The sequence below is a fragment of the Onychomys torridus genome, chromosome 13, assembly GCF_903995425.1.
Source record: "Onychomys torridus chromosome 13, mOncTor1.1, whole genome shotgun sequence".
NCBI lineage: Eukaryota > Metazoa > Chordata > Mammalia > Rodentia > Cricetidae > Onychomys > Onychomys torridus.
This window is the reverse complement of record NC_050455.1, coordinates 38,873,278-38,887,128: the sequence shown is the minus strand read 5'-3', so window position 1 is coordinate 38,887,128 and position 13,851 is coordinate 38,873,278. Positions and strand designations below refer to the sequence as shown.

Here is a 13,851-nt window from a genome sequence, read left to right as displayed (position 1 = left end):
GACACAAACTTTCATTTCTCAAGAATGGTGCCCCATTTCTGCCCTGCTCTGAAGGAATCTGATGCCCATCTATATTCCTCTGCAAGTTACTCCACCATTGCCTTACAGTCGCTCAAGGTTATTTTCATAGTTTTGTTTGCTTGCTTAATAAAATGTTACTAATGTATAAAACGCAGCACAAAGTTGATTCTCTAATGGCACAATTTTTCCATTTTTTTTTTGTCAAGATCTGCCCATACACATTGTCCTCCATTACCCGCCAATGTAAATGTGACTTGACCCTTCACACACCCTGACATGCATCACACTTCCTCCTCTCCTACACTCTGCTATACTTCTCGACCTCTTCCCTGACAAACTGAAAGCCCCCCATCTCTGAGGAGGAAACATCCATGCACCACCTTTCTGCAAAGCCAGGCATCACTGGCAAACCTTTCTGCCTATCACTCAATGGAGTACCCTTCTCCAAGAACTTACTCTACAGAGCAAAGCCTGGTGTTCATTCTTCCTTCCTTGGAATAAGATGCTTTAGTTACTCCACTAGAGATACACAGAAGCAGGGTGTCCACACTTTGAACAGAGCAGTATCATAGCCCGGTGGTTCGGCACTGCTCACCTGATTCAGTGAGGTGGTATCTCTCAGTACAGCATCAGGAGGTCGTTTCGGTACAGCTACAGCTGCCTGAAATCAAGACATTGTTTATCAACTTAAATATATGTGACTCTCTAACAAAACTGACATCCAATAGACAATCATGTGTCATTATAATAAACTCTGCAAACTGGATAAAGGGTTTTTAATATTCTATATACAGAGAAAAAAATGACATTTAAAATTTCATAAATCCTAGATTTTTATAAATTACAATTTCCCTAAAATGACTCTTGTCAATATGAGAAATATTACCAGATCTATTCTCCAGGTCACAGAGGACAAAAGACAGTTTTTCCTGTGTAAAAAGATGGTAACAACTCTAAGAATTAAACAATTTACATATTTTAATTTGCCATGTTAACAAAATAATACATTTTTGTCAGCTTTTTAAAGTTTGATTTTTATTATTAATTATGTGGGGTGTACACAGGAATGAAAGTGCACATGGAGGCCAGAGACATCAGGTTCCCCTGTCATTGGAATTACATTATAGGCCACGAGGAAAGAGGCTGCTTCCACAGTAAGAGGCTGCTGCTTTTCAAAAAAGACTTTTCACTTACTTTTAACTGTGTGGGGGGAGGGCAGGAGGGAGAAAGAGAAGGGAAGTGGGAGAGGGAAGTCACCACAGACAGACTCATTGGGAGACTAAGTCAGCCTAATAGAGGAGTGAAGAAAGCTGGGTACAGTGGCTCATTCCTACAACCCTAGCACCCTGGGAAGCTGAGGCAGGAGGACCACTACAAGTTTGAAGCCAACCTGCTCTATAGAATTAGATTTCCTCTGCAAAAAACAAAAATGGGGTGGGTCTAGAGAGACAAACTGAGTATACATGGCTCTTGCAGGGACTCCACTTTGGTTCCCAGCACCCTCCAGAAGACTGCTGCCTCTGCTTCCCCAGACACCCTCACACACCCACACAGACACACCTAATGAAAATGGGTTTCCAAAGGGAAAGTAGACAGCAGTCACTAGACAAGAAAGAGTAGTGGGAAGGAGTGCAATGGCATGACCAGCCAGTGGGGACCAGGATAGTAGGAAGGTCAAGCAACATACATCAAGAGTATGAAATTCCCATTACATACAAACGATCGATGTTCCAGGACATGCAAATGCTTTTTCCTGACATATACTGAACACATATACTGAGTTGCTATAATACGCCCCATAAAAATATATAGATATTATATCTCTAAAGAATCTTACTTTGAGTTTGTCTGATGTCCGTTTTCCACCAAAGCCCCCAGAGCCAACAACAAAGACAGAAAACTGATTGTAGCATATAAGTTCATTCCCAGAATAAGAATGGACTATAACAGAAGCAAAAGAGAAAAAAGAATTATTACACAAAATATGTCTAGTTAGTGAATATGAGCTTAACACTTCCTTTACTAGTTAAAAAAATAAGATACAGCCAGTGCAAAGGTCAGCGTTTACAGTGAGCATGGGTGTCTGCAAAGCTCTACTGCAGTGTGTTCACCTCCAGTCTCTGAAGGCAGGAAGAGATCCCCAGCCCTCCGCCATGAACGGCAGGGATTTGACCTCTGAAATCCCCCAACTACCACCTGTATCTCAAGTTTTATCTGCCACTAACATTTCAAACAATTCCTCAAGAAAATTCAAGCTACCACACTCAAGCTCTGAAATACTGTCAAACTAAGAGCATGGGACATCAAGAGACAGTGACCAGGAATGGAGACAGAGGAGTGGTCCAAGGGATGCCATCTGCCTGTTTTGTTCACTACTCTAAGAAAAAGAGTACCTGATACAAAAAGGTTCCTCCTGCCTCAGCCAACTGAATGCTGAGATCATTATCATGCAACCATTCATGGCTTTTAATGCAGTTTTACCAATGATATTTCAACTTCCAATGTGTTTACCAGGATGCAACCCCATGGTAAGTCAAGGAGCATGGCATGGTCTCCAGTAGTTCCCTCAGAAACCACATGTCAGGCAGAGCTGACAGTTCTACTATTCTTAGGGGCAAACATTACACCTCTATTTCTTTTCCTCTTCTTAAACTTAATTAAGTTTTTGCACTGTCTTTAGCTTATGTTTAATTACTTACACTTTATTAACCCAATACTTATAAACTACCATAAGCTTTATTTCGTACCACAGATAAAACATGGCTACAGTGGTTAAACCATATTACAAGTTCAACAGTCTTAAACGCAGTTGAGAAACCCAACTGCAATCTAGAATAATCAAGTTCCAAATAGCTAACACATAAAAGAGCATCACATAAAAGAGCATGGGCTGGAGAGAGATGGCTTAGCGGTTAAGAGCTGTTAAGAACTCAAGACCTTCTTCCAGAGGTCCTGAGTTCAATTCCCAACAACCACATAGTGGCTCACAACTATCTATCATGATATCTGTACCCTCTCCTGGCCTGCAGGCATCCATGCAGGGAGAACCCTGTATACATGATAAATTAGTAAATCTTAAAAGAGCATCAATGACGCAGCCCAGCTGCATCAACACTACTGCAGCAGGCATAACTCTTCCCATGATTGGTACAGGGACACGCGTCTCACTTCTGTGCTTTGGTTATGTTGTTTCAACCCACTGACATGCCCCAACTGCCCCAGCCTTAGCCCCGGTGTGCCCTCCTCCTCCCTCACTTTTCTTAAAGGCCGTATGAAATTTTAAAATGCTTACTTTGCTCTCTTACAAATTATAAAATGAATACAAACTGGATCAATCTCTGTGATAAAATATGTTACATACAAAACCTATCAATCTAAGAATGTTATTATAAGAATTATAAATGTGTTACCGTCCATAACAATCACTATGCCAGATCCTTTATCCAAGATGTCAGCAATAACTGTTTCACTTTTCAATTCTCCTAAAATTAAAGTAAGATAAATGAATACATTAAGTCACCAAGGAATTGCCCATGGTTTCCACTTACTTCAGCAAAGCTAAAAAGTTATGGTTTTAAATATTTTCCAGTGACTCCTCTTGCAAGGCCCAGCTGGCATCTAAATATTGGTTGAGCACCAATCCCAGTTACCCCATTCCTTCTGAAATCTCCATGGCTTTGGTGAAACACTTTCAAAGCATTCTTTTCTGAACATTTTATTCCTTACTATCTGTTTAAACTCAGTGGGCAACATAACAAAAGCAATCACAAAAATATAAACAACAACGGGGGGCTGTGGGAAGGACGAAGGGGGAAGAGTGGGAGAAAGGAAGGAGGGAGTGAGGACTGCCCGACAGTACTATATACAAGTACAAAACTGTCAAAGAAAAACGGTAATGTCCTTGAGACCTGTTTTTCTCTTTCTTCTACACAACTGGGACTAACACCCAGCCCCGACCACACAACTTGAAGCAAGTCCAGGTTAATACTTGACTACACAGAGACAGGTACACTTTTAACTTAACCCCAAAGTCCGTGGATAGCTATCTGAGGATTTAATAGGGAAAGAGCAAACACGTTTGCACCGGAGATTCAGCACTGTGGCTGCAGTGAGGTGAAAGTCCCTTACGGAACAGGAATGGAGGCAGACGACACTGGGAAGGTGAGGGGGGACGAAGTCAGCAAGGCGTGGGGATGCAGATGAAGAGAAAGCAAAGACTCCAGATGCACAGAGGATCAAATAACGCCCTACGTATCTACCGGAGGGAAATGGTGAAGGAGAAAAAGCATCACAAATGTCGTCGTCGTCGTCGTCGTCGTCGTCGTCGTCGGTGTGATGCTTCCCAAAACGATCTGTTTATGACTCTTCAGTAAAGTCCTCAGTGCCTTCTGAAAAGAGCCTAAACTTCTCCATCTGAGTTTCAAGGCCTGTGACAACCCTTCTTGCTTCTTTCTCTATTCTCAAATCTTGCTACACTCCCAATTCATCCTTAAGGAAGGGAGAATCCCCAACAGCCTCTACCTCCAGAGTGCTAGGATTAAAATGGCACTACCATGTCTGGTTTGCATCTTAAATCAGTATTCTTACTAAGAAAAAATTTTAAAACTATATAACAAACATAGAGACACTATTGAAGACAAAGAACTCACAAGAAATAGAACTTGAGGCTAAAAATATGTAAGAAATCAAGAAAAGAATTATCCATACATTCCTATTATATCAGTATGTGATTGTAATTATTTGGAGTATATATCTACTCCCTTTTCATATTACAAAATCCCAAAGAGCAATATTTAATACACATCTACGTACTTTAACAATGGTTCCCCAAATGAACCCACTAGGCTGGCTACACATGAAACATGCAGGGACCTTTATGAAATGACATCTCACATATATACATATACACACACACACACACACACACACACACACACACACACACACACAAGATCGATCTCAGGCTTGGGTACAGAATTTCTATTTCACTAAAGTAACAGACATAGCCAGGTTTTTTTAAAACAGCATTTAATACCTGATGCTATACCTTGAAAATGGTGAGCATCCCACAGTCACCACCAACTGTGTATTGGCTCAGACTAAATAAACAGACTAGAAATGCATTCTGCAATATAATGAAACAAAGCTATGACACTTTAAAAGCAGTCACAAAGCTCAAAGATTTTGTAAAATATAAAGGTTTGGGGGGGGGGTCTACTTGCTGACTTCTACATTATATGATGTGAAAAGATACCAAATCTCCCTTTGTTTTTAACAACCTTATTTGGTAATATTATATAATATATATACATTATATAATATATACATATAATACACAAACATTCTGACATCAAAAATACATAAATTACTGTGAAAGGATAAAAACATGGGTTGGGTGCATGTTCTCTCCCATGTGTGCTTCCTCAGATACAAGCCTACAACATGGAGTGACAACCGCGAAAGTTGTGACGTATAAAGGAACAACTGGCCAGTGGGGTGGGAGTGGAACAGCAGAATACATACAGGTGATATGAGGTGGAAAATGGGAGGATGAGGAAGGGTTCCAGCTGCAGAGGAGGATCAGACAGAAGGAGGAGGGGCAGGGAGAGGGACAAACAGCACTAAGGGTGTTTGAGAAAGCCGCAAGGCATCATACTATTCCTACTTACCTAAAGTTATACGCAATACATATAAATGGCTAGGCATACACATATAAACACCCGCAAAAAGTAGTAAAAGAAATTAGTTACTTGGGCTGACAATGCTCCCCACAAGAACTATAAACTAACAAAACACCCAGGCATATGGTTGCCTCATAGGGGTTGAAGGTGGGCCCCTATTGCTGAAGACACCACACACTTAGAGCACAGGGTTCGAATGATTTGACCTGGACCTAACCCGAACACCTTTTCTTGCATTCTAGCTCCCATGATTCCAGAAAATGTAAACTACTAAGCGGGGGAGAGAGTTAAACAGTTCTACGCAGATGCAACACCTATACACCATGGCAATTGCCAGCATGGCAAGACATGCATAAAGTGGTAATAAGGGTGCTTACAGGTTTGTGGTAACCAACAGTTGTCTAATTAGACTAAGGATCACTCAACATGAGGGAAATCATGCCTGGCATTGGAAATCTAGCCAGCTTCCTTGGGCTAGCTAGCGAGGTCAAGGACATTAGAAAAGAATCTATTTACTACCCAGATTTTTCTAGACCAGCATAATTCCTTACTACATTTTAAATCTTATCCTTAAACCCCCAGAGAGTGTAGCTACCACCCTTCATCAAGGAAGCCTCTCTTTATAGCAAATGAAGGTGATCACAGAAAACCACAACTGGACACAATGCACAAATCAATGGATGGTGGGGATCCAAGCCCCAATAATTACATCTACATCACATGATCAACATCATGGAAAGCCCAGCCCCAATGGAAACATCTACATCACAACTCCTCCATCTCTAGCTCAAGGAACATCATGAAGGAGGGGGCACAAAGATTGAAAGATTCAGAATTTCAGGAACTCTCCTGTGAAAGTCTCTCCTAGATATGACTGAACACAGAAGACTAGAGCAATGGTACTATCAATGGACACGTTAATACAGGAGGGAAATTCCAGAGTTCCACTCCCAGACAAAGAATTATAGGCAACTACAGACTATTAAGGAAGAAAGCCATACTTTCCCAGGGGTGAGTCCCCTTTTGGATGTCCAATAGGAGTAGTCAGCCTTGAATCCATATTTACACAAACAACAAAAACTAATTCAGCAGTTTCTATTCCTATGTATTTGTATATATGCATGTGTAACAATAGTCAAAGGAAAAGGCTATCAACTTGAGAGTCAGGAAACATGGGAGAAGTTCAAAGGAAGGTGGCTGGGAGGTACGAAAGGGCTGGGAGTGATGTAATTCTGTTTCAATTAAATACATATTTTAAATCAAAAAATGGAGCTGGGGATATAGTACAGTGAGCAGGGTGCTGCCTACCAAGCACCTCAGTTCCATTCCAAGCACCACACAAACCTTGTGTAGTAGCTCAAGCCTTAATCCCAGTAATCAGAAAGTAGGAGGAGGGTCAGAAGTTCAAGGTCATCCTCTGCAAGGGGGAAAAAACCCTGGGCCACAAGAGGCCTTATCTCAAAAAAGTATTGATAGAGAGATGGACAGCCAAATAGAGGAGTGGATGGATAGATAAGCTTTTGTGAATATCCAAAGTATTACTAAGAAAAGAAAAAAATGATTAGGTAGGTTTGGTTTTCTTCTCTTCCAAGGGAATAGAAAAAAATTACAGATGCTGTATCTTTCAGCATTGTTTGCTTTATGCAAATCAGTATCAGGGTAAACAACCACAGGAACCATAAGTGACACAATCACATGGTGCACATGTCAATACAGATAAGCTGGTAGTATTAAATCAATAATTTTACTGTTGTTAGTGGAAGTCTGTCAGGGACTGGTTAACATCATCTACTCTAAGGTTACACATGGAAGCTGCTGAAATCTTGATGGGTTGGACTATGTCAGTTTAACACAATGGGATAGTTTAGGGGGTTAATCAGAAAATTAAAGCATGGTATTAGGCAATTAGTTCACATAAACTCACCTGATCGAGGAAGTGGTTTATATAACTCCAAGTATTGCTCCCCATGAAGAATCTATGTTACAACAAATACAATTTTATTAGCAAACTTTCTTGTACCAGTGTCTACCTGTGGGTACTGCTAAGCACAGGTAACATTTTATTATCCACGTACCACATCAGTATTCTTCCTGTGTCATCTATCTCAGTATAGTTTTCACTTCTTAATCATGCATCGTATAAATAATAAGTTCACCAACATACAGACAAACATCTTTTGGATGAGATAAGACATATTTGTGTTCTTTGAATCCAGGGATCCTTACTGGCTATATATGATTTACCAATAGAGCCACTCAATCAGACTCTGTTCCAAATGCTTATCATAAAGCCTAGAATACATTAGGCATTCAGTAAGTATCCACTCAGTACAAATGAACCAATGGGCCAGGGCTGGTAACTTCAAGTAACACAAGCTAAGTAGAGATAACTCAACTAAAACACAAAGACAAACCTTATAAACCTATCCAAACACAAAAACATCATTAATGTCAGCATTCCCTTTGTGTATGTATCTCAGAACAGAAACCAAACACACAGCAAGGAACCAGCAACATGCGCTCAGTGCAGCAAAGCCTGCAAGTAAACCTGAGCGGAGTCTCCACGTCCAAGTGTCCGTACTCTACTACAATAGGACAGCTTTCCACCCTCCCCCCAATCCAGAAGGGAGAGAGTGCATTGAAGGTGATGGGAAACAAGGAGTGCCTTCCTCACTGTGCTAGGCTGCCTTGAAACCCAAAGGTAGGAAAACTGAGAAAGAGGTTTCCAGATGGCTGTCACTCCTGGTCACAGAAAGTGAGCATCTTACCTGATTCATATATAACACAGGAGAGAGATTAAGAAGGCAAAGTGCCCAGCACAGGCTTCCAGCCCTTCCTTCCAATGTTATCAAATATTCTAAGAAAATGAGATCCCATGACTCCGACAGGAAAGCCATCAGCAATGCGCTGATCAGTTCAACTAGACAGAAACCTGCTCATAGCTCTGATCCAGTGACCATTGCTGGTGGCATCTCACACCTACATGAGGAACTAAAACAGACAGTATGTAGGTCAAGTTTTCTTAAGTTACTTCTTCCTTCTTGAAATACTTTCTTCTGGCTTCTTTAATGTCATGCTGCTGGCGACACGGGCCATCCTACCCAATCTGCTTTGCTAGTTCTTCCGTATCTCTTCGACCTCTAAACACTTCAGAGGCCCTAACTCAGGCGTCTTCTCTACTTAAATTCACAGATTAGGTAATTTTAGCTAGTCCCACACTTTTAAACATTACCTGAAGACCTGGTTAGATCTTTCCTTACCACTTTAGACACAATCAACTACGCCTTCTTCATCTCCACTTAAATAAGTACCAGACCGCTCAAGCTTGTCCAAAACAAGCTCTTGACCATCCTCCCTTAAAACAAGTATGTGAAGGCAAAGTCTTTGCTATCAAAGCATGTGGGTCTGAGTATGCCCAGAGCCCATGCCAAAAATCCAGATATGGCAGTGAATGCTTAGAATCATGGGAGGGTGAACACAGGCAGATCCCTGAGGCTTACTGGCAACCAGCCTAGTCTAACAGTAAATTCCAGACCAATGAGACCCTGTGTCATAAAACAAGGTAGATAGTACCTGAGAAATGGCACCTTAGGTTGACCTCTGGCCTCTGTGTGAACCCATACATGTATGGACCCACATGCACATGTACACACTACAAAAAAGGGGTGTGTGTGTGTGTGTGTGTGTGTGTGTGTGTGTGTGTGTGAGAGAGAGAGAGATAGAGAGAGAGAGAGAGAGAGAGAGAGAGAAATTCTGAGTGACAGAACATGCCTATAATTCTAGCACTCAGACAGCTCAGACAACAGGATTCCAAGTGTAAAGACAGAATGGGGCTTTATAGCAAAACTGTCTCAAACCATGCAGGCAGAAAGTTTGTAACTACAGGACTATATATAATAATATATGATATGCAAATACTATATATATCAGGCATATACTAACAATTATATATGCATCTATACATAATTATATCTACATGATTTCTGTCATTTGAAACAAACACCTTCTTCCTTACCTTCTTTATCCTTTTATTTAGAGCTTTTGCTTGGATTACTACAATAGACTCCTTAATGGTTTCTCAGCTTCTGCACTTGCCTCTCATACCCTTCTCCACACAGGAAGATTGAGTCAGAAAGTGAGCATATCTGGTTCATATCATTCCTCAGTTTAAAGGGCCACACCTGCTTCCCGTGCTCATTAAGAGCATCAGCTGAAGGGAAGCTAGACATACACTCCCACCCCTAGCCATGGAGCTATTGGCAACAGTTGGCTGCTGGGAGGAAAGACAGTTTTCTCCAACAGCATAGCCCTGGTAAATTAGCCAGGCTTCAACTGAAGACCACAAATCCAATAATATGTGGGCAGCACAAATTGGTCTTGTTGGGCTTAAAAAAAAAAAAAAAAAGACCCAAAATTGGGTGGGTAGAGAATGGGAGGTGAATCTGGGAAGAGTTGGAGGTATAGGAATAAATATGATCAAAACACATTGCATGAAACTGTCAAAGAACTAAGGAAAAAAGTTTTAAAGAAGAAATCTTACAGGGCAAAAAGAGTATAAACTAACACCCTTATCATCGCCACAGGCTTCCTTTTCATACAGCCATGACTAGAGCCTCTTCTGCACCCAGTCAAGACTGATGCCTTGCTGTTCCAAAACAAGTCAAGTACATGCTCCCTCCGGGCCTGTTCATGCTCATTTTCTCTGTCCTGTTGATCCTTCCCCCAGATAATTAGTGGGTGCTCTCCATCAGTGTCATGAAGTGAAGATAGCCTATCCACTCTCTGGGTAAAGAAGCCAAAGCCTGGGGCAGTTACTTACAATTACAGTAACAAGTAAATGGTGGAGAGAGAATTAACAGCATTATTCCAGGATTACAGGACTATAAAGAAGTATTTTCTTCCTTCAATTTTAAACTAACTCTCCTCTCTTTTATTCATGAAAAGAAAAATCAAAAGATATACTAACTCATTATTCCTAAGCCAACTACCATAGTCGATTTTACTTTAATAGAAATAATTTATATAATCTTTTTATATATGTATGTGTATTCATGTATTCATATTATGTATAAATTATATGTGTGTAGTATGTAATACAGTGTGGGAGCCCACAAAGGTTTTCTACTGAGATCTGAGCTTGCTTTACACAGCAGGGCTGTACTGTGGGATGTCCTGTATGCTGTGAATGTACGTTGCTATGATTAATTGATAAATAAAAGGCTGATTGGCCAGTAGCTAGGCAGGAAGTATAGGCAGGACAAAAAGAGAGGAGAATTCTGGGAAGTAGAAGGCTGAGGGAGAGATGCTGCCAGCCAACACAATGAGAACCAGCTGTTAAGATACCGGTAAGCCACGGGCCACATGGTAACTTATAGATTAATAGAAATGGGTTAATTTAAGATATAAGAACAGATAGCAAGAAGCCTGCCACGGCCATACAGTTTATAAGTAATATAAGTCTCTGTGTGTTTAACTGGGCCTGAGCGGCTACAGAAGCCAGGTGGACAGAATACTCAAGTTACAGGGCTGCATTAGGGGATGGCTTGACCACGTGCATGGTCACCATGTGTCTGAAATGGTCTTACCCTTGGCTGTGCTGCAGGAAGGTCTTTTGCGCCACCCCTTGGCATTCTTTTAAACAGCCCTTTAGTAGAGACAGAGGGGGCTGGTGGGTTGAGATCAGGCCCTCCTGAGACTATCCTATGTTTTCTATCTCTCTCTCTCTCTCTCTCTCTCTCTCTCTCTCTATATATATATATATATATATATAGATATTCTTATATATATATATATATTCTTACACCTACAAATTCTTCAAATTCTTCATTTCTCCCTGCTCAAGAATACCCTGGGGGAATAAGAGAGAACAGGTCTCCCTCAATACAGTATGAGGCATTCAGTTTAAAAAAAAAAAAAGAGGAAAGAAAGAAAGGAAGGAAGGAAGGAAGGATGGAAGGAAGAAAAGCCAAAGAAAAGTTTCTTAGTAGGCATACCTTTGCTAAGTCGATTGACAGCCCAGGAACCTCTGCTAGCCCTCCACTCATCAAGGGCTTCTGAGCAACAATAACACCAAAGGTGGGCAAACAGGAGAAGTCGGCACTTCCTTCATACACAAACTTCAAATCCTTCGGATTCTTGATTGAAGCTCCTACTCCAAGGGCATACATGATACTCTCCAGTTGCGTATATGAAGAGGAAAATGAAGGAAGCCTATAGCCAACAGCACTATCCTAGGAGAAAAACAGGAAGACTATTACCCTCCGCAGCAGCATCTGATGGCCAGATTTCACATCTTACCTATAGCTAGCAATATTCTCAGGCTTAAAACCAGATTTCTAACATAACTACATCTTCCTGGTTCACAAAATACCAGGGCAATCATAAAAAAATGATTTCTTTCTTATCTACTACACTTCTTTTTTCCTTTGATTGAAAATAGATTTTTTTTCCTCACATAATATACCCTAATTATAGTTTTCCCTTCCTCTACTCCTCCCAGCTCCTCCCTGCCTCTCCTCCCATCCAGATCCACCCCGTTTGTCTCTCATTAGAAAACAAACAGGGCTTCTAAGGGATGATCAATTAATTAATTAATTAATTAATATGATAAATAATATGATAGGATAAAGTAAAAACTACCACATCAGACTAGGACAAAAGAAACAGAAGGAAAAGCCCAAGCAGCAGACATAGACACAGAGACCCACTCATTCACACACTCAGTATCCCCATAAAAACACTAAACTGAAACCCATAATATATACATCAAGGACATGTAGGCTAAAGAGAGAGAAATACACATACATATTTATATAATAAAAATAGTTAGATATATCTTATATTAGTTTTATATATATAATAAACTATGTATGTACACAAATTATACATATACATATACATATATTTGTATCTCCTGACCTGACATTACATCCAGTGAACAGTAAACTGACTAATGTCACAGAGCAAGAGCTAGAACCTTCCTCATATTCCTGATCCTCACACAGTGAGAAGCCTCTGGCTGACAACCATGTCAACATTTTGTAATACAGTTTATCAATGCTGTCCCTGAAAAGATCTGGCCTAGATAGCCAAAAAAAAAAGTAAAAACCATTAAAATAAATATCCTTTCCCAAAATTTTAGAAAAATTGGCCGGGTGGTGGTGGCGCACGCCTTTAATCCCAGCACTCGGGAGGCAGAGCCAGGCGGATCTCTGAGTTCGAGGCCAGCCTGGGCTACCAAGTGAGTTCCAGGAAAAAGGTGCAAAGCTACACAGAGAAACCCTGTCTCGAAAAAGCAAAAGAAAAAAAAAAAAAGAAAAATTGTGACTGAGAGGGAGGGTTACTAATGGCCAAGAAAACAACAAAAAAGAAAGCTATATTTTAATGTTCAGCTCTTGTGTGTTCATTCTATCTACTTGTAGGGCATAGTTCACAATAAGTCACTTATTTATTTTTCAATAATGACTTAAAAATCATTTTGTTAAAATGTTTTGGAATCATTTAAATTTCTAGTGTTATTGGTTCAGCCATTTTCAGCACAGAGGCGATGCTTCTGGTTGGCAAGACAAAGGAGAACATGACCAAGAACCTGTAGCGCAGACACCCAAATGAGCTATGGATGCCATCTCCCCCAAAATCTGTCAAAAATTCAAATCTAGTTCAAAAAGATTTAAAGTTAGCCATGAAGAGGTAGGGAGAGTGAGAGGTCAGAAGGAGGACTGCACATGGAGGCAGATTAACAGATAGGAGAACCACACATCAACACTAGATCCCACGTCATGACAGACTCACAGGAGAACCACACATCAACACTAGATCCCACGTCATGGCAGACTCACAGGAGAACCACACATCAACACTAGATCCCACGTCATCTCAGGTCTTTTTCATCAGCAGTAGAGGTAGAGCTTTCTCTCTCTTCCATCTAGTACCTCCCTGGGTTACTTTTTCAATAGCAAAGAAGGTGTAGCTAGTCAACACATCAACTGAGCAACTAACTTGATTCATCACAACTCCAAAGAAAGACTATCAAAAATTACACACAAAACAATACCCCTGAGAACAGAGAAAAGCTTTCAGCTCCTATATTTATCACATAGAAGTGCCAAGGGCAGAAGCTGAGCTGGTATCTTCCACTCTCCTACCCCAA

The 13,851-nt window shown here is 40.7% G+C and overlaps 1 protein-coding gene across 1 annotated transcript in view; it reads right to left on the bottom strand.

Annotated features, from left to right (window-relative positions):
* Positions 1-13,851, bottom strand: part of Hsd17b4 (hydroxysteroid 17-beta dehydrogenase 4) — an 81,836-nt gene that overhangs the window by 26,575 nt on the left and 41,410 nt on the right. Inside the window, exons 13-17 of the mRNA XM_036204869.1 lie at positions 11,696-11,932; positions 7,627-7,678; positions 3,432-3,503; positions 1,859-1,962; positions 617-682 (exon numbers count right to left, since the gene is read on the bottom strand). Of these exons, the coding sequence (XP_036060762.1) occupies positions 617-682; positions 1,859-1,962; positions 3,432-3,503; positions 7,627-7,678; positions 11,696-11,932 (531 nt within the window). The remainder of the gene's footprint in view (positions 1-616; positions 683-1,858; positions 1,963-3,431; positions 3,504-7,626; positions 7,679-11,695; positions 11,933-13,851) is intronic.